The sequence below is a fragment of the Hemiscyllium ocellatum genome, chromosome 43, assembly GCF_020745735.1.
Source record: "Hemiscyllium ocellatum isolate sHemOce1 chromosome 43, sHemOce1.pat.X.cur, whole genome shotgun sequence".
NCBI classification, from domain to species: domain Eukaryota; kingdom Metazoa; phylum Chordata; class Chondrichthyes; order Orectolobiformes; family Hemiscylliidae; genus Hemiscyllium; species Hemiscyllium ocellatum.
Window position 1 is genome coordinate 7982823 of NC_083443.1, and position 24868 is coordinate 8007690.

A 24868-nucleotide genomic window follows, 5' to 3' on the forward strand; every position below is an offset into this window, starting at 1 on the left:
TGCTCGTAGGGATTTTAAGTTGAGTATATCTGTATGAGTATGGGACATCAAAAGTGTTTTTCTTTAACCTTGCGTTTTTGTTTAATACGCGCAACGCTGGCTCCGGGAAAATTTGCGAACACCAATTGCAAAGAAATGTTCACAGAGACGGAAGCAGAAATTGCTGGAAAAGCTCAGAAGGTCTGGCAACAGAGTTAACCTTTCGGGTCCGGTGACCCTTCCTCAGAACTTTAACAGCAATTTCTGCTTCTGATTTCCAGCTACTAAATGTTCCTGAAGGCTGCGTTCATGTGGTTAGCCGTTTTGGAGTAAAATGGGAAACTTCACATCTACCAAAAAAAACACAAAGAGAGAGAGCGAGAGACAGAGATAAGTGAAAAGGGGGAGTGGAAGGGGGGAGGATCCAGGCGGCTAACACCATACAAGGCGAGAGGACCAGGGAAGAGCTGACGTGTGTTGGCCACACAATAAAACACACAGAAACCTCGGAAATGACTCCACTTCTGTGTGAAGTTTAATCCTAACCGCTTCAAGCGAGTCCCGCCAGGAAGAAGGGGTGTTCCTGTACCAGCGAGCAGCCAGCTGCACTCTCTCACTCAGGGAAGCCGACCCTAAATACATACCCCACCCCTCACCCTCCGCTTTCCCTCAGAAATTTACTGGATCCCCCCAACTCCCTCTTCAATTCTCCACCATGTCCCAGTTTCGGATCAATCTGCTCGGACCAGCCCCCTGGGGATTCAGGCTGGTAGGAGGGAAGGACTTTGATCAGCCGCTGACCATCTCCCGGGTAAGCAACAACATTGTCTCTCGTCTCGAAGCGGCATTTCGGAAACTGTCAGGCGATCTCCCCATGCCCAGGAACTGACACGGGAGTGGGGGTGGGGGAATTAGACTCCACCGCCTGTCCCCGGGAGAGGGTTAATATCTTCCACTGTTTGCTAAATTTCAGATTGGCAAACTAACATCGAACTAAACTGGATTGAGGTTTTTGTGGCCATATGATACCTGGCATTACCTGCTGACCTTGGGTGTGACTGGTGTGAGGTTAAGTCTGTACAAGACGTGTCTCAAACCTGTGTCTGGCTGCAGGCCAGGATGATGGTCATGGATGGTGTATGATTAGTGGAGGGTTGGTTGGTGAATTCCAGTGTTTGCAAGGCGACATTTATTGGGGGGGGGTGTTCGTGATGGGCACAGAGTGGCAATGGACCTTTTTCTGTAATCGTTCACAGGATGAGGTTGGCACCTAGATTAGATTAGATTAGATTACTTACAGTGTGGAAACAGGCCCTTCGGGCCAACAAGTCCACACCGACCCGCCGAAGCGTAACCCACCCATACCCCTACATATACCCCTTGCCTAACACTACGGGCAATTTAGCATAGCCAATTCACCTGACCCGCACATCTTTGGACTGTGGGAGGAAACCGGAGCACCCGGAGGAAACCCACGCAGACACGGGGAGAGGAACCCAGGTCGCTGGTGCTGTGAGGCAGCAGTGCTAACCACTGTGCCACCGTGCCGCCGACCTACTGTCAATCTCTCTTAAAATAGGGGCTGAGGGTTGTCTCTCGAACAGAGGTGCTCTGCAGTTTTAACTCAAATGAAGATCATCATTATGGGGAGTGGGGGCTGGAGCAAACAGCAGGCTGATCACCTTTTGTCGTTAAGTGGATTTATTTTCTTGCCAATATTTTTGGATGTCAAAATTCAGATAAATACCTTTATCGTTTTACTGAGAAGGTTTTGCATCATTAAATTGTATTTTCACAGATTGCAAGTAGGCCATTCCACAGAAAGAGATGGGGAAGTATAAATGTTTATTTTGTTGGTTATTAACGTATTGAAACAGATAAGATTCTGTAGGGACTGGGTTTGGTGGATATAAGGAGATATATTTCCCCTCGTGGGAGAGATTAAAACTAGGTGGGATCATTTAGCAACAGGGTTCCCTTTAAAGATGGAGCTGAGCAGAATCTTAGCTCACGGAGGTTGTCAGTTTGTGGCATTTTTTTCCTGAGGGAGCAATGGGCTCTGCGCCACTGACTTTATTCAAGGCTGAGTTAGATCTTGTTGGACAAGGGGGCAAGAGTCCTGTGGAGTCAGTCAGAAACACAAGGACCACAACCTAATTAGCCCTGATACTGCAGCAGACCTGAAGGGCTGAATGGCCTCCTTGCGCTCACAAAAGGGCACTGTTAGAAGATAGTGCCACAACACTTTCAAAACAGAGTTGCATTCATGAATGATAAAAACAATGCAGGGTAATGGCAAAGAAATATTTAGGTAGCTGTACCAGTGAGATAGCATAGACATGATGGGCCAAATGGTGCTCTGTGCTGTCTTGTTCCATGACACCCATGTAGGTAGGCCTCCAGGATTGATGCTGAGTAAAAGATCGGATGCTTCCCAGCAAAAGGAAGGAAGAAAGGAGTGTTAGTGACACGCTGGCTCGTGTTTCAGGATTAGCTCACTGTTCTGCCTGAGGTCTGGAGCTAACTTGCTTGCCTATCCCTGATCACAGCTGGTGTCTGACACGCAAACATGAAGAGAAAGGATTTTGTGCTGAGAATCGCAGATCCTGTAAAATGCAAACAAAATGCTTGAGAAATCAGCACGTGTGGAGAGAGTAGCAGGGTTAACGTTTCAAGTCCAGTGAAATGCAGGTCTCAAAGAAAGGTCTGGATTGTGACCCCCAGGTTACACTAGGGGGCTATCCAGACAATTAAGTACTTTTTAAATGTACTTGCTGCTGTAAATTGGGGAATGTGGCGGTCGGTTTGTGCAAGGTTCTAAATTAACAAAGTAATAATGTCCAGATCATCTCTTTTAGTAATATTACTTGACAGATCATCTCTTTTAGTAATATTATTGACTGAAATATTCAGGAGAACTTTGACTCACTGCTTCACCTGGTGCTGTGGTATCCTTTCCATGCACCAGAGGAGTGGGGAAGGCTAAGCCTTCATTTCTTACCATTAAAACTACAAGGAGATACTGAGAGCAGGATGTAACCATGGGGAGAGAAACACAGCCAATGTTTCAGGTCAATGTCCTTTCATTGGTTTACTATCTCATCAGAGAGATAGCACCTCTTTCAGTGCAGCACTCCCTCCTGGGAGTGTCAGCTGGGAATTTTCATTCAAGTTTGTGGACAGGACTTTGAACTGACAACTTTCCAACTCAGTGGCAAGGGTGTCAAAATGAGGTAAATGGTTTACATAATGGGTACAGAATGTGCTCTATAGAGACAATGAAGAATGTGTCCTGGAATTATTCAAAGCTGATGTCAGAAATGTAGCCCAGGCCATACTAACTTCACTGAGGTTTTGTTCTCCATGAACCTTCCACTATCTGACGTGCAGTTCTGGAGGAGCAGAAATGTTCTTCCATTAAATATTGAGAAGACTGAAGCCACTGGTTTTCAATTCCTATCACAGACTCTGCTCCCTTGCCACTGACTCCAAATCTCCCTGACAACACTGAGTTGGACTGTTCACAACCCTCGTGTCATATTTGACCCTAAGATGAGCTTTCAGCCAAGTTACAGAGCTGTCCCTGGGTGCAGGACACCATTCGGCCCATTACTGTTCCATAATTTCCACTCAGACTGTCTCATTCTATCTCCGCAGCATCACTTACCTCTGCTCCTGTTTCAGATCCTCAGCTGTTGAAATCCTCATCTAGGTCTCTGTTACTCCAGAATTACTAATTCTAATGCTGTGTTTGGCCAGGCTCCCACCTTCCATTCTCCATGATCTTGAATTTAACTAAAACTCTGCTGTCTCACCTGCATCCCATTCGTCCAAACTGACTCTCAGTTTGGAAAAACCTCAAATTTCAAACTTCTCATCTTTGTGTTTTAATTCCTCTATAGCCTCATCCCTCCCTAGCTACATAATCGCCTCCATCACTTGGATCCTTCAACGATTTCTGCCCTTCCCCAATTATGACTTCTTTCACATCTCCAATTTTATCACGGTACCATCATCAGTGGCTGTTCCTTTAGTTGCTCACACTTCCGGTTTTGGAATCTCATGTGACACCAAGTTAATCAGATTGCTTTAGGAGCCCATCTGGTTCATTAATGTCTTTAGTGGAAAACAAGCAGCTACCTTTTGGTTTTTAGGCAACCTAATCCCCTTCAGTTTATCATCCTTCTTCCCATCCTCAATCTTTTATAGTTAGTCCTTTTCCCAGTCTATTAGTTTGGTCTTTGAAGTATCAATATCTTTAACTGTATACTTGCTCATCCCTTAATGCATGCTGTAATTACTTCTTTTATTGCTGATCCTCCTACGTATTGGATCAAAAGGGATTTTTACTCTCAGTTCTTGGAGTCTATCTAGGGTGACTGGTTTCATCTAATTATTATTAGTTGTGGAGCAACACTTCGGTTTCATAATGACCCTTCAGCAAGACAATACTGGGATGACAAATCCCCTTCAGGATGTGGTTTTGGTTGGAACGTGGAGCCTTTGAAGCAGACGTTTTGCTCATCGTGTGGCCTGAAGGCACTGACAGCTGGAAAGGTACACTCCTGTTGATAGGGCCAGCAGGTCTGCAGCTCACTGGCTGCTGTTTACCCGATACCTGGTGCATTATCTGCCAGGTACAGCTCAGCTGAGCTCTGTCATTTCTGAATTCCAGCCCCACGCAGACACTGTCTCTCACTCGTACACACACACACTCATTTATACACACATGCACCAGCACTTATGCGCACATGCAAATATATACACACACACACACACTCATACTCTCTCACATGCGCTCATGCACACCCACATGCATGCACTTTCATGCTCTCACTCTCACTCTCTCTCTGTCACTCACTCTCTCCTCACTCTCACTCTCACACTTACACTCACACTCTCCTCACTCTCTCTCACTCTCAGTCGCTCTCTTGCTCTCTTTCTATCTCACACTCAATCACTCACACTCAATCACTCACTTACTCTCTCACTCTCACTCTCTCTCACACACACACACATTCACTTACTCTCTCAATCTCGCACTATAGCTCGCACTGTCGCTCGCACTCTCACTCACAATCACTTCCTCTCTCACTCTCTCATTCTCTCTTACTTTTTCTCACTCTGTCTCACTCTTTCACACATTTGGTTTTTCCTTTTCATGATTAAATTTCTTTGATGTTTTTGAGAAATCTGGGCATTGCTGACAGGACCAGTAATTATTACCCATCCCTGGTGGTGGTTGAGGAGGTGGGAATCAGCTGCTGTCCCCTGACTCCTTTAATCTCACTTTCCCGTTCATTCCCATTGGCCTTGCTTTTAAGAAGCTATCAGATTTTGAAAACGTTTCCATCATAACAAGGAGGCATCATTTTAAGATGAATGACAGGAGGTTTAGAGAGGACTTGAGGAAAAATATTTTCACCCAAAGGGTGATGGGGTACATTTCAGGACCACTCTGCAATTGAGTAACCTTTTTAAACCTTCCCTTTAAAACTATTTGCCCTTGAATGTTGTCAACCACTGGAACAATCTCCTGTAATTTATGATCTAGAATCTTTTTATAATCTTAGAGACCTCTAATAAGATCATTTAATTTTCTTTTGTGAAAAATCCTTCTCCCCTCTCTCGTCATAATTGTGATCTCTCATATACAGCAATGAAATAAGTGACCACTGCTTCTGTTCTGGTGTCAATTGCAGAATCAAGTTCAATTTTGATTCTGGAGAAAGCTCCCCTAATTTCCTTTAAACTTGCCTTGAGATATTTAACATATACTGTGTTATTTGAGAAGCAGCACCTTCAACAGCTTAGCTCTACTGCCCTGGAGCAATTTTTTAATTTCAAAATGTATTTATTCATAAAAAATCATACGTAGTCACTAGACCAGTTTGATTCTGTACATATATAGCACAAACAGACCCAAGACATTTCTTACCTATACAAGACTATATTTGAGGCACTAAGAGGGTCCAATAACTGAATGGACTCCCAGCATGTGCTTAAGTCCACAGTGTGAGGTTTATCTCACAGGCTGCTCACTCCAAGGTGACTGTGACATCCACTGAATCAGAGCTGTTCTTGTTTATTCCTGAGATGGTACTCATCGCCTTCCTGAAGTTCAACAAACACAAACTCCAGTGTTTCTGTGCACAACTGGTGCAGGCTTGATAGAGGGTATAGACTGTGAGGCATACAATATAGGTCAAGTGATGGGCCTGTGGAATTCACTGCCATGGAGCACAGTGGAGGCCAGGATGTTAAATGTCTTCAAGGTAGAGTGTGATAAATTCTTAATCACACAAGAATTAAGAGATATGGGGAGAGTGCAGGTACGTGGCATTGAAATGCTCACCAGCTATGATTGAATGGTGGAGTGGACTCGATGGACCGAATGGCCTCCTTTACAAGGATTCGCAGGTAGACAGGGTGGTGAAGAAGGTGTTTGGCATGCTTGCCTTCATTGGTCAGAGCATCGAGAATAGCAGTTGGGAGGTCATGTTGCATTTGTACTGGACATTGGTGAGGCTATTTTTAGAATACTGCTTCAATTCTGATCTCTGTTCTGAAGGATGATGTTATTAAATTTGAGAGAGTGCAGAAAACGTTTACAAGGATGTTGCCAGGATTGGAGGGTTTGAGCTATAGGGAGAGGCTGAATAGGCTAGGGCTGTTTTCCCTGGACCTGATTGAGATTTATAAAATCATGAGGGGCATGGTTAGGGTAAATAGCTCTTTTTCCTAGGGTGGGGAAGTTCAAAACTAGAGGGGGCATAGGTTTACGTTGAGAGGAAAAAGACTTTAAAAGGATGGTGAGGGTTAACGTTTTCATGCAGAGGGTGGTGCGTGTATGGAATGAGCTGCCAGAGGAAGTGGTGGAGGTTGGTATAATTACAACATTTAAAAGGGACCTGGATGGGTATATGAATAGGAAGGGTTCAGAGGGATATGGGCCAAGTGCTGGCAAATGGGACTCGGTTAGGCTCGGTGTGGATGAGTTGCACTGAAGGGTCTGTTTCCATCTTATCTGACTCCAAGTCTCTGTAAGTCCTTGAAGTTTTAGTCAGCAGGTGGGGCCTCAAAATCTGCGATGACCCAACCTAGTTTCTAGTGCTGACAGATTGCAGTCGAATCTGATCATGGTTGAGCTTTCCTCCAATCCCTATGCCTACACTACATTATATAGCTGGTATCTTTTTAACAGATTTAATGTAAGTAACTTTTATTGCTTGTTCCCATCCGAGCAGAGTTGTAATTTGGCTAATTAGGAGCTCCACACCTTCCCAGCTCATTAGCTGTTTGTTTATAACTGGTAATTTTAGATTCTCTATTAATCAAGCGAGTCAAACGTTTTAACTGCAAGTTAAAGGGTCAAAGTGCAGGACGTCTATGACTGTTTACATATGAAAGGCGCACAATGCGGGCCAGCCTTTGAGGTGAAGTCATCGGGTGAGGTAATCTTTCAGGTCATTACTTGCACTTTTTTTTTCCACACTGTGTTTCCTGAAAAATCTGTACTGTTCGATTCTCTGATTCTGTTTCACAGTGTTTCGTAATTCTAGTCAGGAAATTGTTTATTGTCAAACATGGCAGCCCATTGACAATATCCCAGTGGTAGAAAGTGACATGGAATATTACAGCAAATTCACTTTTGTTTTTAGAGGTGCTGTTTTTTGGGTGAGACACCTCTCTCAGATGGATGTTAAAAGTGTTGGACACAATCGATCAGGTCAGACAGAATTTGAGGACAGTCGAACAGAGTTCAACTGGGCCAGCCTTTCAGAGGCTGAATTGGGCTGGAATGGAGACAGACAATCCAAAAGAGGGAACCAACACCAGATGTGAGAATATTCATTCCTCATGTCCAACACTTTTTGTGTGAGGAGTAGAGAGTAAGAGTTTAGGCCAGTTGAGTTAGTGATGAGGTAGAAACTCAGCAGGTCAGAATCTCCGTTCCAATGGAGAGTCATGTTGGACTCGAAACATTTACTCTGTTTCTCTCTCCACAGATGCTGCCAGTCCTGCTGAGTTCCTCCAGCAATTTCTATTTATAGCTAGGTTCTCCAGCGTCCTCAGTATTTGAGTTTTAAGCTAATTAAGCAGTTTGTTGACTTCCTCCTGTCAACAAAATAACGTGGAGCTGGCCAGCATTCATAGAAAATAGGACCAAGAGTAGGCCATTCGGCCCGTTGAGTCTGCTTTGCCATTCAATATGATTATGGCTGATCATCCAACTCCAGGCTAAAAGGACCAAAGGGTATAGGAGGAAAGTGGGAACAGGGGATTATATCTAACTCCATCTTGAAAATGTTGAACATGAATTTTTGACTGCTTTCTGTGGCACAGATTTCCAAAAGCTTATCTACTATAGGAGTTAGGAGATCATGTTGCAGCTGTATAGGACATAGGTTAGACACGTTCAGAATACTGTGTTCAATTCTGGTCTCCCTGCTGTAGGAAAGGTGTGAAACTTGAAAGGGTTCAGAAAAGATTTACAAGGATGTTGCCTGGGTTGGAGGATTTGAGCTATGGGAAGAGGCTGAAAAGGCTGGGGCTGTTTTCCCTGGAACTTTGGAGGCTGAGGGGTAACCTTATAGAGGTTTATAAAAATATGAGAGACTTAGATAGGGTAAATAGACAAAGTCTTTTCCTCGGGGAAGGGGATTCCAGAACTAGACAGCAGAGGTTTAAAGTGGGAGAGGAAGGATTTAAAAGGAACCTAAGGGGCAACTTTTTCACGCAGAGGGAGGTGCATGTGTGGAATAAATTGCCAGACGAAGTGGTGAAGGCTGGTACAATTACAACATTTAAAAGGCATCTGGATGGGTACATGAATAGAAAGGTTTTGGAAGGATATGGACCAAATGCTGGCAAATGGGACTAGATTAATTTAGGATATCTGGTCGGCATGGACGAGTTGGACCGTAGGGCCTGTTTCTGTGCCGTACATCTCCATGACTCTGTGATACTCTCTGGGTTGAAAAAAATTTCTCCTCATCTCAGTCCTAACTTTGTCTTAAGACTGTGAGCCCTCGTTCAGGAACTCTGCTTCAGGCGAGTTGGAACAGGCATAAGCCAAGAGAAGTGTGAGTCAGTGAGACAAGCAGCGTCAGGCATGTGTTAGCGGGCACGTATGTTTAGACTTCAGCTGAACACTCCGAAAGGTACAGCTGGAAAAGGGTGCCTTACCCTCAGGCATTGAGGTTTTTGGAGATAAGGAGCAGCTGCTCGCAGAGGGAGGGCATCGGGAGGTCAGGGCAGAGAGTTGAGGGGCAGAGGGAGAAGCTGGCATCTACAGGCAGAGATGAAGCTACCTGGAAAAGACTGAGAATAAGTATCAACTACAGCTGATCCTTTCCCTTGGCACTGCTGAAATCCAGCTTTGTCAGTGGCTGTGCACATAACAGGCCATGAATCGCCTTGCCATGAAATCCTCTCACAGACTTCTTCAGGATCTCCCAGGCAGCTCACAACCCCATCACCCAAGCATCAGATGCCCAAGGCTGAATAATACATGGAGATTCAGGACCGCCAGGGCATTGCAGACTCGGTGGTTTCCCTGCCACACCTGGAATCATACAAATGGAAGGCATTGTTAGTCATTCACTGGGATTGATCACCAGAAAGGCTTTCCCTCAACATCCAGCTAATGCTTTGGAGAGGGCGCAGAAGAGGTTCACCAGGATGTTAGAGAGTGGAGGTTAAGTAGGTGAGGATTTTTTCATTTGAAAGAAGGCGGTTGAGGGGGGAACCTGATTGAGGCCTACAAAATCATGAGGTTTGGACAGGGTGGATAGCAAGAAACGTTTTCCCAGAGTGGGGGACTCAATTACTAGGGGTCACAAGTTCAAAGTGAGGGGGGAAACATTTAGGGGAGATATATGTGGAAAGCTCTTTATGCAGAGGGTGGTGGGTGCCTGGGACGCGTTGCCAGTAGATGTGGTAGTGGTAGGAACGATACCGTCATTTACCATTTTCGAGACAGGTATATGAATGGTCAGGGGGCAGAGGGATACGGACCCTTGGAAAATAGGTGACAGGTTTAGATAGAGGATCTGAATCACCGCAAGCTTGGAGGGCCAAAGGGCCAGTTCCCGTGCTGTAATGTTCTTTGTTCTTTGATCTGCAAGAGCTTCCACCATGTGTGTGCGCCCACTTTTTTGGCAGCTTCTGCCACTGGATGCTAACTTTGATCTTGACTCGACCTCAAGTGTGTGGGTGGAACTTGGGGAGCAGAGACTGTCCATTACAGGACCCCCAGTCACAGATACGAGATAGAAACAATGCCATCTGCTCAGTAAGACCATTGTTGTGGAAGAGATCACACTTGTAAAGGTATGATTCCAGTGGCTGGGCCAGTCAGGGGTAGTGCCCAACAATATTCTCCTGCAAGGATCTCTGACATTGTAGTGTCTGCTATACTGTCTCGACTAAGGCTCTCAAAGAGCTGTGCACTTTGAAGATAGGGAGTCGTGAAAGGAAACCGCACACGTCAAGGGAAGAGTAGATGGCATTGAAGAAAGAGGAATTTGGAGCTGGAGGCAGATGGAACCAAACAGAGAGATATCCTTAATGTACTATCAGGGGCCTCCTCCTGTTACTGTCTGGGGAGACGCTCTCCCTCCTTTCCCTGTTGGCCCCCAGCATTACGTTCAGTTTGGTATTGATAAAGCGGGGTTCTTTCCTCCCCAGGGTATGAGGTCTGGTGATATCCCTGTGACATCTCACTTCCTTCTGGAGCAGTGAAAGAATTTGGCACAAAACGTAGATCTCTCCCTCAGAATGAACTGCAACCTCAGTGACGTTGTCTTAACAGAATCCATACGAGTTCTACTCTTTATCTGGCCCCCCCCCCTCCCCAAATTCCTGTCCTCACCGAAAACTGTTGGAGAAACTCAGTCAGTCCAGCAGCATCTGTGGAGAGAGAAAAGAATGTTAATGTTTCGGATCCAATGTTCTCATTGGTTCCTGTTGGACGGGAAACACATCTCTATGTCAACTAAGAGCCATTCACTCCCATAAAAATCAGTTTCCCACCGGAGCAATCAGTACAACTCCTAGTTGGAAGTTGGATTATTGGAAGTTCGATATAATCATGACTCCATACTGAGAGTTCTTAATGCTGTCTGTGCCTGGCTTTTCAACTTTATCCCATCTCTTCCATTGCTTTTGAATCCAAATGAATGCAACACAATTTGACCTGACGATGCTGCAAAATGTTAACTTGTCACTGCTGCTATAGGAAAGTTCAGTTGAAAATTAACACTCTGCCTGACAAGAACATGATTGATTGGCTGAAGCTTATCTTTTTGTTCCTTGTATCAGCAGCTTCAATGTAACAAAGTAAAGCAACAAAGATCACAGTAATCAGAAATAAGTCACCACAAGCCAATCCTTATCCAAAGGTGGGTTCGAGCAAAAATGTCTGAATGGAGGAGAGAGAGCTAGAAAATTGGAGAGGTTTAGGGAGGGAGTTCCAGGCCTTGACAACTGAAGGTGCTGCCACTAATAATGGAATAGTTAAAATCTAGGAGAAGCCAGAGGCTGTTGTTAGGAGCAGAGATGGCAGAGAGCTGTAGGACAGGAGAAGGAAAAAGACTTAGGGAAAATGGTAGCATGATTTACAATTAAAGATGATGATACTACAACTGAGGTGTCAGTCTGCTTACCATTGTAGTCAGCAAGGTCATGACTGATCAGTAACAGAACAAATCTATCACTCTATAATCGGAGTTGATGCAAACTAGGACCTGGATGAGTTTGGTTTTGATTCGACTGGGGACTTTTAGTCCTGGTGATGGGCTGCCTAACGTACCCAGGACGAGTGCAAGATAGGATTGGATACAGCATAAAGCCTTCTCTACTCCTTTTAAACTCAAAAAACTGCCCCTTTACTGTTCCCATCAAACACTCCCAGGACCCTTCAGAGTTAGACACAGTAAAGCTCTCTTGACAGAGTTTTCCCATTAAACACTCCTAGAACAGGGACAGATATGGTATAAAGCTTCCTGTATTCTTTTAAACTGAAAGTAAAGCCCCCTCCACATTGTCCCCATCAAACATTTCTAGGACCGGTCCAGCATGGGGTTAGAGAATGAGTAAAGCTCTATCGATTCTTTTAGCATAACAATAAAACTCCCTTAACACTGTCCCTATCAAACACTGCTAGATCAGGTACAGCATGGGGTTAGATACAGAGTAAGCTGCCTCTACTCTTTTAAACCAAAAAAAGTTCCCTCCATATATTTAAACTGAAGGTAAAACCCTCTCTACAAAACCACCATCAAATAGATATAGAATAAAACCCTCTTGACACATTCATCCATTAAACAGTCCCAGAATGGGGATGCAGAGGGGGTTAGGTACAGTGTAAAGCTACCTCTGTACTGTCCCCATCAAGCACTCCGAGGACGGATGGGGTTCAAAACAGAGTGAAGTGTTGTAAAATGATAATGTTTCAAAAAAGGCTAATATTGATGATTGCTTTATGGTCCACATAATCATGTGATGTCATTGGCATTTGGGTGGGGAAAGGCAAAATATTTTAGGATTTCAAGGGTATATACGTCAGATTGCAACTCTCCTGTCAGTAGTGTTAGTAATATTGTCTATTATAGCAATGTAACTTGTGGCCTGATTGCTATCATGGAATCAAAATGGCTTGTTCAAGATAAGAGCCTCTTCTTAGCCCACCAAGTGGCTCTCCTCTTACCACACTTGACTAAGCATAGACCCAGTCAGAAAATGAGGATGCTGACAGCACATTTTAGCAGTGGTTGGCATCACGTACTCGTTAATTGAAAAGTGTGGTGCTGTAAAAGCACAGCCGGTCAGGCAGCATCTGAGGAGCAAGAGAGTTGATGTTTCGTGCATTTCATTCCTGAAGAAGGGCCTGAAATGTCGACTCTCCTGCCCCTCAGATGTTGCCTGTCCAGCTGTGCTTTTCCAGTACCAAATATTTTTCAGCAGACATGATGCAACAAGACTAAATCTACAGTCAAAGGGAAAAGCACTTCAGACCTGGTAAGAGAAATGCAGAAGTATACGCTTGCCGCTACATGGAGCTGGAGGACCAGGCACTCCAAGGTATTTGGGCATACATCAGGTGCCGATGGTCTTTGGAATCTGTCCCATGTCAGATTTCAGTCAGTGAGTGAATACATGTTGGAGGCTCTGTGAGTTCTGTTAAAACTCCTGCTGGACAAGTGAAAACTTGAAAAGAAACAGTGCACTTAAAGGCTGAAAAGATCAAAATTAAAAGAAGTAGTTGAAGTTCAGGAGGAAATTATGAGGCCCCTAGCAGACATATTTGTATCCTCTATACCCGTGTGTCAGGTGCTGGAGGACTGGAGGGTGGCTAATAGCACAGAGAACAAAACAACACACGAATGGGCCCTTCGGCCCACAAAGTTGTGCCGGACATAGTGCCAAATTAAACGAATCTCTCCTGCCTGCCCTTGGTCCATATTTATCTGTGAAGAGAAATCAGAATTAACATTTCAGGTCTAGTGATCCTTCTACAGAACTGATGATAGCTAGGAAACTGTCAGTTTGTATGCAGAAGGTAGAGATGGGGGAGGGGCTAAGGAGCGAAGAGAAAGAAGAGCAGTTGGATGGACAAAGGAGTGGTGAAAGATCTGGCTGGCGAGTGAATAAATGTTAATGGAGATGGTTATCGGCTTACAATAGATAGTGTGTAATTCTCAAGATTAATGTCATGTTTTACACTCTATATGTTGTAACGTTTCTTGTAAGAGAATAGAAAAGGTATTTCACAATCAAGAAACTGCAAACTAATGGTGACAATGACTTACAGATCACGCATGTTCGTCAACATTCTCCAAGCCTACCAATCTTCTGAATCCAAAGAATGCACACTGTGTGATAACAAGGCCTGGTGTGTGGAGTTGGGGACTAGGACATGGGAGAGTTCAGCTCTTAAAATTGTTGGACTCTATATTGAGTTCGTAGAACTGCAGGGTCCTCAAGCAGAAAATGGGGTGTTCTTCCAGCTTGCGCTGAGCTTTGCTGGAACACTGCAACAAGACCAAGACAGAGGTGTTGGCCACGGAATGGGTGGGAGGTGGGGTGGGCGGGGAAGCGCATCGGTTGTGGGGGGAGTGGTGTTAATGTGGCAGGGACGTTTTTGCAGGCAGAATGCAGGTGTTCTGTAAAGCGGTTTTTAAATCCAATGTACTCCAAGGGAGAATGAATGATCCAACCAAATCCTGTTGGCAAGAAGTGATTTTGCCAACAGGCATCTAATACATTTTAAGCTTGATAAAGGGATACATGTTAACTTGTTATCAGACCTTACATTATGGGTGATTGCAGCCTGCAGCAGTGACACTACATTGCCCAGAAAGCCTGGTTCTCAAGATTAATGTCATGTTTTACACTCTATATGTTGTAACGTTTCTTGTAAGAGAATAGAAAAGGTATTTCACAATCAAGAAACTGCAAACTAATGGTGACAATGACTTACAGATCACGCATGTTCAACAACAAAACCAAGGTCAACATTCTCCAAGCCTACCAATCTTCTGAATCCAAAGAATGTACATCCCGGAGAAATGTGAGACCTTCAGACCAGCTGAATTTGAGTGGGTTGCAGAGGGAAATGGGATAGTGGTAAATCTAAATGTCATAGAGCTATACAGCATGGAAACAGACCCTTTGGTTCAACTTGTCCAACTCATATGTAAATGTATAAATGTTAATTATGGGATAAAACTTGGTGGGATGGGAGAGATTTATAAGATAATGATTCTGAATTGGTTAATATTGATGACTGCATCAAACTTCACCAAATGCCATAAGGATTTAGGTGAGGAAACGCAAAATACCTGAGGGTCTTGAAAGGTACAAGCCTGTCTCTAGGTCATCTATTAGTTTTAGTAACTATGTCTATCTCACAAGATAACTTGTATCTGAGTGCTTTTGTACCTCTTGTTTTAAACTATCTTGTGGTTTTCTTCTGTTACTTAGACTACATCAGCCCTGTAGACCTAGTCAGAAAATGAAGATGGTGACAGTTATCTACCCAACTACATGTTAGCAGTGTCTGACATCGCATCCTCAAGCAATATAAAGCTTCTCTATCTTGACACTGTCTCCATCAAACACTCTCAAGACAGTGACAGCATAGAGTTTGATACTGCATAAAGCTCTCTCTACACCATTTCCATCAAACGCTACCCAGACAGGCTCAATATAAGGTTACATACAGAATAAAGATTCCTCTCTACCTTTTCCATCAAACACACTCAGGACAGGTACAGAGTAAAGCTCCCCTACACTGTTCCCATCCAGCTAGAATATAAAAAATGGATTCCCGTGAGTTTCTATAGGGTATTTAAGCAAAGAGAGCCTACTGAGTTTCTCTGCCTAATGTAAACATCACCATCTTCTGTACATTGAGGTCATTGTTAGCATAACTTTGCTTCATCGCTGTTAACAATAGCGATGCAATTGAAGCAGTCAGTTCCCGAATTACTGGAAAGTCTGTCTTGTAACCAACTTTAAATTCAGATAGAAGGTAATTGTGAAGGGGTGTTTTTTCTGACTGGAAGTCTGTGATCAGTGTCAGTCCAGAAGGATCAGTGCTAGGATCTTTTTTTGTAATATACATCCACACATAAATTACAAGAATGAAAATATAGGTAGTCTGATTAGCAAGTTTGTAAATGACACAAAAAATTGGTGGAGTTAGAGATGGTGAGGAAGGTTGTCAAATGATACAGAAGGATATAGATCATTTGAAAAGTTAGGCAGAGAACTGCAGATGGAGTTTTATCCAGACAAGAGTAAGGTGATGCAAGAAGAAAGTATACAGTAAATGGCAAGACGCTTAGGATCATTGATATGCAAGGTGACTTTAGATTAGATTAGATTACTTACAATGTGGAAACAGGCCCATCGGCCCAACAAGTCCACACCGACCCGCCGAAGCGCAACCCACCCAGACCCCCTATATTTACCCCTTACCTAACACTACGGGCAATTTAGCATGGCCAATTCACCTGACCAGCACATCTTTGGACTGTGGGAGGAAACCGGAGCACCCGGAGGAAACCCACACAGACACGGGGAGAATGTGCAAACTCCACACAGTCAGTCGCCTGAGTCGGGAATTGAACCCAGGTCCCTGGCGCTGTGAGGCAGCAGTGCTAACCACTGCGCCACTGTGCCGTGACCTTGGGGTGAAGTCCATAGTTCCCTGAAAGTGGCAAAGCTAAAGACAAGGTGCTAAAGAAGGCATACAGTATACTTGCCCTTATTGGTTGGGACAAGTGAGTATAAAATTCAGCAAGTAATGTTGCAGCTGCATAACACTTTAGCTAGGCCACATTTGGAGTACTATGTGCAGTTCTGGTTGCCACTCCATAAGAAGAATGTGGAGGCTTTGGTAAGGGTGCAAAAGAGGGTTACCAGAATGTAGCCTGGATTGCAGTGTATTGGCTATAAGGAGAAGTTGGATAAACTTGGACTGTTTTTGCTAGAGTATCGGAGGCTGAGGGCAACCTGAGAGAAGTTTCTGAAAAGATGAGAGGCATGGATAGGATAAATAATCGGCATCTTTTTGCCAAGGGGGAAATATCAAATACTAGGGGGAAGAGTTTTAAGATGAAGTTCATCTTTAAATTTTAAAGGAGATGTGTGAGGTGAGTTTTCTTTTTAAACAGAGGGTGGTAGGTGTCTGGAATGTGCTGCAGGGGAGGTGGGCAAAGCGGATATGTTAAGCATTTAGACAGACAAGTGAGCAGGCAGGGAATAGAGAGATGTGGACCATGTACAGGCATACGGTATAGGTTTAGGATGGTGTTACGGTGAGCACAGATGATTTGGGCTGAACTGCCTGTGTTCTGTAACACTCAGGTGTGTGTATGTGTGTGTATGTGAGTGAGATTTGTGGCATTCAGTACAACAGTAATAATTTGCACTAGTTTTAAAAGCACTGTTTTAAGTGTAGGCCATTTTCCCAGAATTGTGTTACTCAGCTCTGAGAGTTTCTGCCAATTGAACTCCAAGTTGAAGTTGGCTATGAGCACCTCGGATCTCTAGATCTTCTCTCTTGAGTTGTGAAGCAAGGCATTGTTTGTATCCTGCATCCGCTAACGGTGAGCCAGGAATTGGTGAGCAGAACAGGGGACAACATGTTTTGAGTGGCACCGACTTTAACAGGACAATTAATGAATGCAGGAAAGTCTGCCCTTTCTTTGTCTGCTTTAATGTTGAGAAACTGTGGTCATCATAAAGGTGGAGTATGCTTTCGTCATGACCTCTTTGTCATGGCTGACGCAAGGAGAACACCGATTGTGACACAGTGCAGTGGGATAAGAAATCAGCCAGAATCCTGCAAGCAGCTGGCCATATCCTTTTCCTTTCCAACTGCATTGTTCTATATTGGGAATTCTGCATGGGAACCTAGTGACCACTGCAATGAATGTCTTCAGCCCTGTGGCAACATCCTGGATTGGTGACGAGGGATGACTGCCAAGTCTGAGCAGCCGATGTCGAGCCAAAGTATTTGTCCATGAGTATTTCTGACTGTGCAGCCTGAACTTGGCTTTGTGTGCTGCTGATACCCAATTATAAACAATACATGTTCCATGATTTCCTTGGCCCTTCTGCCAAGCTCATAAACAAACTGAAGCCGGATCTTGCTAGTTTTCCTATTACTGAACAATGTCCTACGGAGTAGCTCCAGGCAGCAGGGGTGCTGCTGGGTGCCTGCTGAGTGCTGTTTCTGAGGTGTTTGAAACTTGTTTTTGGGGCATTAGATTGTAGTTGTCATAACTTGTTTTACTCAGTTTCTGAGTTGAAAATGTGTTGCTGGTTAAAGCACAGCAGGTCAGGCAGCATCCAAGGATCTCCAGCATCTGCAGACCTCATTTTTTACTCAGTTTTTGAGTTAAATCATAGGATGAAAGGGATCAGAATGGTGTTCATCTTCAAAGTCTCATCATTTTGGGGAGGCAGTGGCTCATGGTATTGTCACTTGACTAATATTACAGAGACGCAAGACGCTGTTCTGGGGTCCCAGGCTCCCAGGATGGGGAGATTGTTACAATGCACCAGTTGTGATGCATTAATGTTCTGCAGTCCATTATGTCAGATGATGGAATTTGAATTCAATAAAATGAAACTCTGGAATTAAAAGTCAAATGATGACCACTGTCAATTTTTGTAAAGACCCATCTGGCTCACTGATGTCCTTCAGGGAAGGTTAACTGCTATGTGGCTGATTCTTGACTGCCTACTAAACGGCTGAGCTAGCCAGCTAGTTGTATCTAAAGGCAACTAAGGGATCGGCAATAAATGCTGGCCTAGCCAGCATCTGATGAGTGAATAAAAATGGGTGACATGGTGGCTCAGTGGTTAGCGCAGCTACCTCACAGCACCAGGGACCTGGGTTCGATTCCAGTCTCGGGTTCCAGTTTGTGTGGAGTTTGCACATTCTCCCTGTGTCTACGTGGGTGCTCCAGTTTCCTCCCACAATCCAAAGATGTGAAGTTTAGGCCAAGCTGAATTGCCTATGGTGTTCAGGGGTGTGTAAGTTAGGTCCATTTTGTGAGGGGTAAATGTTGAGTAATAGGTAGGAGAATGAGTCTGGGTGGGCTGTTCTTCAGAGGGTCACTGTGGACTTGTTGGACCAAATGGCCGGTTTCCACACAGTAGGGATTCTATGATGAAAGATAATTGCATTGAAATAGACCACTCAAGACTATTTTCCTGTTGTCTACATTCTGTTGTTATGGATTAATGTTTGCTCTTGTTTAAATGTTACTGGCTAATCAATCCAGGGCTCTATACCAGAACATGAGGATGTCTTTGGGGACAGGGGACATTATGACTTTGGAGATTTTGTTTGTAATCAACCTACTCAGACATATTGTGACATACTTCTGGCCCAGAGATAATGAACAACCATGACACCGCACAATCCCCATTTAACTGTTCATTCTTTGACCATAGTCTCTGGCCTGGATTGAAACCAAAGTCCTTCAGATGAAAGAACACTAAGCAGAGTACTCGCTCCAACAATATTCCGACTAGGTGTAGGTGAGATGGTTATATCCTTAACCTGAACCAATTGTGTTAACTGGGATCTATTTTAAACTGGCTGTAAAGATTCTGGAGTGTGCTGCACAATTAGAACTTAATTAACTGATTTACATCCTGCTGCATGTGATGGGGTGTCTGTTTCATGCAGGAGCCATGGGCAAGGTCAGTATTATCCTGAAATGCTCTTATAAACAATTAAAAGTCAACACCATTGCTGTGAGCAGATAAGAACGGCCTTTTATAGGGCATTGGTGAACCAGATGGATTTATATAAATGTCAGTGTTATTACAATTAGAATTAGGGTTTTTTTTTGTCACGTGTACTCAAGAACAGGAGTACAGTGAAAAATTTACAAAGTTGCCATTCTCCAGCGCCATCTTAGGTACAAGAATCCAAATTTTTTTATTTAAAAAGCATTATCGATACAAGAACCCAGAATTAATAAAGAACAAAAGCACAAATACAAAAGGAAGACCCAAAAAGAAAAGGGGAAGTGTTCAGATCTACAAATCTAACCTCCAAAAGATAGTCTTAGCTTTGTGATCACCATATTAATGAACTGAATTACCATTTTGCCAGCTGTCAGGTTGGGATTTGAACTCAGGCTTTTAGAACAGTAGCATGGGTTTGCTAAACCGATAATGTTACTGCTACACCAACATCTTTCTAAATGCTGGGAGGGGTGGCATTTGCGCCAAATGTGTATCAGCCACTGTTAATGATGAAGAAAGAGAACTAATAAAGATCTTCACCTTAGTCTCTATAATCATCTGAGCACTTTGGAGCTCTTTTCTCATTGCATCTGTCTGCTCTGCGTTGCAGTGTGAAGGGGGTGGGGGTGGGGGGTAAGGATTCCCAGCGAGACTGAAACAACTGATGAATCTCATCATTGTTGAGCCTAAAACTGTACTGTGGACGTGTGAATCCCACTGTGTTGTGATCAGAAAGGAGCAGTCATGACTCTGGGTTAAAGAATGGATTGATTATATCGAAACGTCCTTGAAGATATAAAGTCTGGGAGTTTGTCTGACATTGGAATTAATGATGTGGAGGAGCTGGTGTTGGACGGGGGTGGACAAAGTTACAAATCACACAATTCCAGGTGGTAGTCCAACAGGTTTATTTGTCAGCACTAGCTAAAGGAGAACTGCCTAAAGGAGGAGCAGTGCTCAGAAAGTTAGTGCTTTCAAATATATCTGTTGGACTATAACCTGGTGTTGTGTGATTTGTAAATTTGTCAGAATTAATGTCAGGTATTAAAATGCAAGTTCAAAAAGGTATCATGAATTTTAACATTGCTTCAAGTTCCATTGGGAAATACTGTAGAATGGGCGAGTGACAAGTTGTTTGTTTGCATGGTTCTCTGTCAATGTTACACTTGAGCATCAATCTGAAATCTTCTTCCCTCCAAAGAGCAGGGACTTTTGTTTTTGACCTGATCTTGCATGAAAGATTGAATGTCTTTATTCAGTTTAAGAAAAAACTGCTATATCCATTGCCAAATAACATTCCTTGATGTCAGAAAATAGCAACAGTTTGTTGCTTTTGTAACCTGAATTAACTGGGACAAGGAGGGGAGAGGAATGTCCTGACTATAGCTTTGACTGTGCTAAGAAGAAACCAAAATACTTCAGTCTCTGTCAATGGCCTTCGATGATGGGGAAAACCCCAGTGTGGACTAAGTTGGTGCTGGCTAAAACTGGGCTTCCTGTTTTCAAGCATCGAGCTATGTCACAAAAGATAAACTTCAGCCACAAATGTGATATGTTGAAGGAGCTGCAGGAAACAGTGCTTAGGTGTGGCTAACACTGGGGCAGTGGTTAACTCTGCTTTCAAATGCCTTCTGACAGTGCTCCATCTACTGAAATTAGTGGGTGGTACAGTGGCCAGCACTGCTGCCTCACTGGACCTAAGTTCGATTCCAGCCTTGGGTGACTGTCTTTATGGAGTTTGCACATTCTCTCGATATCAGCGTGGATTTTCTCTGGGTGCTCTGGTTTCCTCCCACAGTCCAAAGATAGGTGGATTGCTTGTGATATCCAGGGATGCGCAGACTACAGAATTAACCATGGCAAATCTGCTGAACAAGCACATGGACAACAGTAAATTGAGGGCTGTGTAGGTTTGGTTGATCTTAGATTAAGACGAATGCTCAGCACAACATCGTGGGCTAAAGGGCCTGTACTGTTTGGGGAGGATGGTCTTTAGAGGGTCAGTGCTGAGTTGATGGGCTGAATGGTCCCTTTCTGCTCTGTAGGGTTCTAATCTTCGTAGGGTACTTGTCCAGAACTATAAAGTGTGCAGAAAATTGAAGTCTTAGCTTCCCTGGGAATGGTAATCACAGACTGGGACAATCCAATCAGTGTGTAGCTTGAAGTATTCAAAAGTAAGTGGAGACAACTGAAAGGAAATGAATTGTGGCGTACTAATGAACAAACATCACTCAAGCAAAGTGGAAACAATTTAAAACACATAATGTCAAGAACGCAACATAAATGCATTCCAAAACACAATCAAATTAGACTAAACAGCTATGACTCTAAATGGTTTACAAATCCAATTAAATGCAAAGCCTAGTGGAAAAGTCTTCCAAAAATCCTGCAGGGATTTCTTCCATTTCAAAAGCCATTGGCTGTGAAGTGGTTTATGGTGTTCAATAGTTGTGACATGTGGTGCATGTATTTTTCCTTTCTGAAGATTGTGAGAAAATGCGCAAGATCATAAAACGACAGAAGGAAATTGCCAGAATCTATGTGTACTTATGCCCCATAGATAACTCCTCGCACAGTCCAAAAATGTGCAGGTGAGGTGAATTGGCCACGCTAAATTGCCCATCGTGTTAGGTGCATGGGTAAATGTAGGGGAATGAGTCTGGGTGGGAGCACTTCGGCAGGTCGGTGTGGACTTGTTGGGCCGAAGGGCCTGTTTCCACACTGTAAGTAATCTAATCTAATAATCTAAACTCATGAAATGGTCATAGCACATCTGAACAGGTCAATTTAAAAATGTCTACCCTGAGGATCTCAAGCAAAACAGGAGTCAGGAGGAAAACGCTCTGCTGGTTAAAGTCCGAGCACAAAAGTAGAGTGATTGTTGGAGCTCATTCATCTCAGGGCATATCTGCACAACCTTGCCAAGGATAACATTTTCCTAATCAACTTGTTCAGAGATATTCTGACACACTTCGGGCAAAGCCTCTGCATGGCATGGTGGCTCAGGGGTTTAGGTTAGAGTGGTGCTGGAAAAGCACAGCAGGTTAGGCAGCATCCGAGAAGCAGGAAAATCAATGTTTCGGGCAAAAGCCTTCCAGGCATTCCTGATGAAGGGCTTTTGCCCGAAACGTCGATTTTCCTGCTCCTTGGATGCTGCCTGACCTGCTGTGCTTTTCCAGCACCACTCTGATCTAAACTCTGGTTTCCAGCATCTGCAGTCCTCACTTTTGCCATGGTGGCTCAGCGGTTAGTGCTGCTGCCTCACAGCACCAGGGACTCAGGTTTGATTCCAGCCTTGGAGTTTGCACATTCTCCTCGTGTCTGCGTGGATTTCATCTGGGCACTCTGGTTTCCTCCCACAGCCCAAAGATGTACAGGTTAGGAGAATTGGCCATGCTAAATTGCCCATAGTGTCCAGGGAATGTGCAGGCTAGGTGGATTAGCCATGGGAAATGCAAGGTGATAGGGTGGGGTGGGGTGGATCTTGGTGGGATGCTCCTCCTTGGAGGGTCAGTGTGAGTGGGCCAAATGGCCTGCTTCCACATTGCAGGGATTTTATGATTCTCATCACCATGTTCACAGATGATATTACACACTTCTGGAAGTGGGCTATGGTCCAGCACAATTTTTAAAATTTCCCTTCAAGAGATATGGGCATCACTCATAAGACCAGCATTTACTGGCCATCTTTACTTGTCTGTGAACTCCATGGCTGTTGGCCTGGAATCACATGTGGGCCAGACCAGGTAAAGACGGCAGATTTCTTTGCTGAAAGGTGCGCCGGCGTATCAAATGGGATTTTACAGCAATGTTTAACAGTCACCATTAATGATATAACAGATTTATAAAATTCCACCATCTGCTACAGTAGGATTTGATTCTCGTTCCCCAGAGCGTTGACCTAGGGTTCTAGTTTAATAGCCCAGTGACATTACCAGTATGCCACCAGAATATTTCATATGGTAACCTCTTCAGTCGAAACCACTTGGTCTAAGCCCCCTTTGTACTTTGGCATTTTGTGGCTAATAAAATGATGTTAGGACTTTCAGTGTGTGAACCAAAAAAGAACATAGATATTTACCTTAAATATAAAACAATGATCAAACATTATAAAACAGTAACGAAAATTGTTCTACTTATCCAAATTCTGTATCTTCTCACCCCCAAGATACTGTTCTTATTTAGAAATGAAAGGGTTATTTATTTAATATGCGTATTGTCACGTAGATAAGCAATAGGCTTTATCAGGGGTTGGACGGTGTTCCTTTAGCTGCCTGACCTCTTTGCATCCTTTGTGTAAACACTGTCAAAGGAGCTGAATCCCAGAGGTGAGGTCATAATGATTGCTCTTGACATCAAGGCCATAGTTGACCAAGTGTGGCAGCAAGGGAGCCTAGGTGAACTGTTTTTGTTCATTCATGGGGTTAGGGCATCACTAGCCAGAGAGCAATTACTGTGGGTCTGGAGTCACATGTAAGCCAGACCAGGTAAGGATGGCAGATTTCCTTCCCTAAAGGACATTAGTGAACCAGGTGGGTTTTTCCTGACAATCAGCGATTTAGTTTTTAGATTAGATTACTTACAGTGTGGAAATAGGCCCTACGGCCCAAGTCCATACTGACCCGCTGAAGTGCAACCCACCCATACCCCTACATTTACCCCTTTTTACCTAACACTACGGGCACTTTAGCGTGTACCTGCACATCTTTGGACTGTGGGAGGAAACCGGAGCGCCGGTGGAAACCTTCGCAGATACGGGGAGAATGTGCAAACTCCACACTGTCAGTCACCTGAGTCGGGAATTGAACCCGGGTCTCTGGCGCTGTGAGGCAGCAGTGCTAACCACTGTGCTACCATGCCACCCGTTTTGTGGCAGGATTCAAACCCAGGTCCCCAGAACATTACTTGAGTAACTGGATTAACAATCTAGTGATAATACCACTGGGCCAAGACCAAGCCTAAGGGGAATCTATGGAAAACTGTCCGCTTGTTGGACAGTCGTACCTGGCACAAAGGAAGATGGTTTTGCTTGTTGGAGGTCGGTCAACTCTGCAGGAGTTCCCCATGATATTTTTCTAAATCAACCTGATCAGCGATGTTCAGACATATCGCTGGAGCAGCTGGGACTTGAACCAGATCCCCAGGTTCAGAGGTAGAGACGTTACCACTGTGCCAGAAGAGCCCTTATGTTTCTCAACATGTTCAGATGTGTTATGACACATCATTGGATCAGTGGGACATGAACCCAGATCATCTGTTGCAGAGGTGAGGACACTACCACTGCACTATAACAGCCCTTGATTTTTTCAGGGTGGTGACCTAGTCTGATCCATCCATACCTTTCCTCCATTAGACGGTCAGAAGTGAGATGCTCGCATGCAATGTTCAGCATCATTCAGGACTCCAGATACTGAATTGGTCTATGTCCAAATGTAACAAGACAGCTTGAGTTGAGAAGTGGTCAGTAACATTCATGCCATGCAAGTGCCAAGGAATTACCATCTCCAACAAAGGCAAGAAAATGGACTTGAAGCCCAAGAGATCATTTTAATGGTGCAGCAAACTCAATGGGCTGAATGGCTTCCTCCTGCCCCCTATGTTTTATGTA

At 44.0% G+C, this 24868-nt stretch overlaps 1 protein-coding gene across 1 annotated transcript in view; it reads left to right on the top strand.

Moving 5' to 3' along the window:
* The first annotated feature begins 396 nt into the window (after positions 1 to 396).
* Positions 397 to 24868, top strand: part of pdlim1 (PDZ and LIM domain 1 (elfin)) — an 86589-nt gene continuing 62117 nt past the window's right edge. Inside the window, exon 1 of the mRNA XM_060854438.1 lies at positions 397 to 790. Within this exon, the coding sequence (XP_060710421.1) occupies positions 695 to 790 (96 nt within the window). The 5' untranslated portion in view covers positions 397 to 694. The remainder of the gene's footprint in view (positions 791 to 24868) is intronic.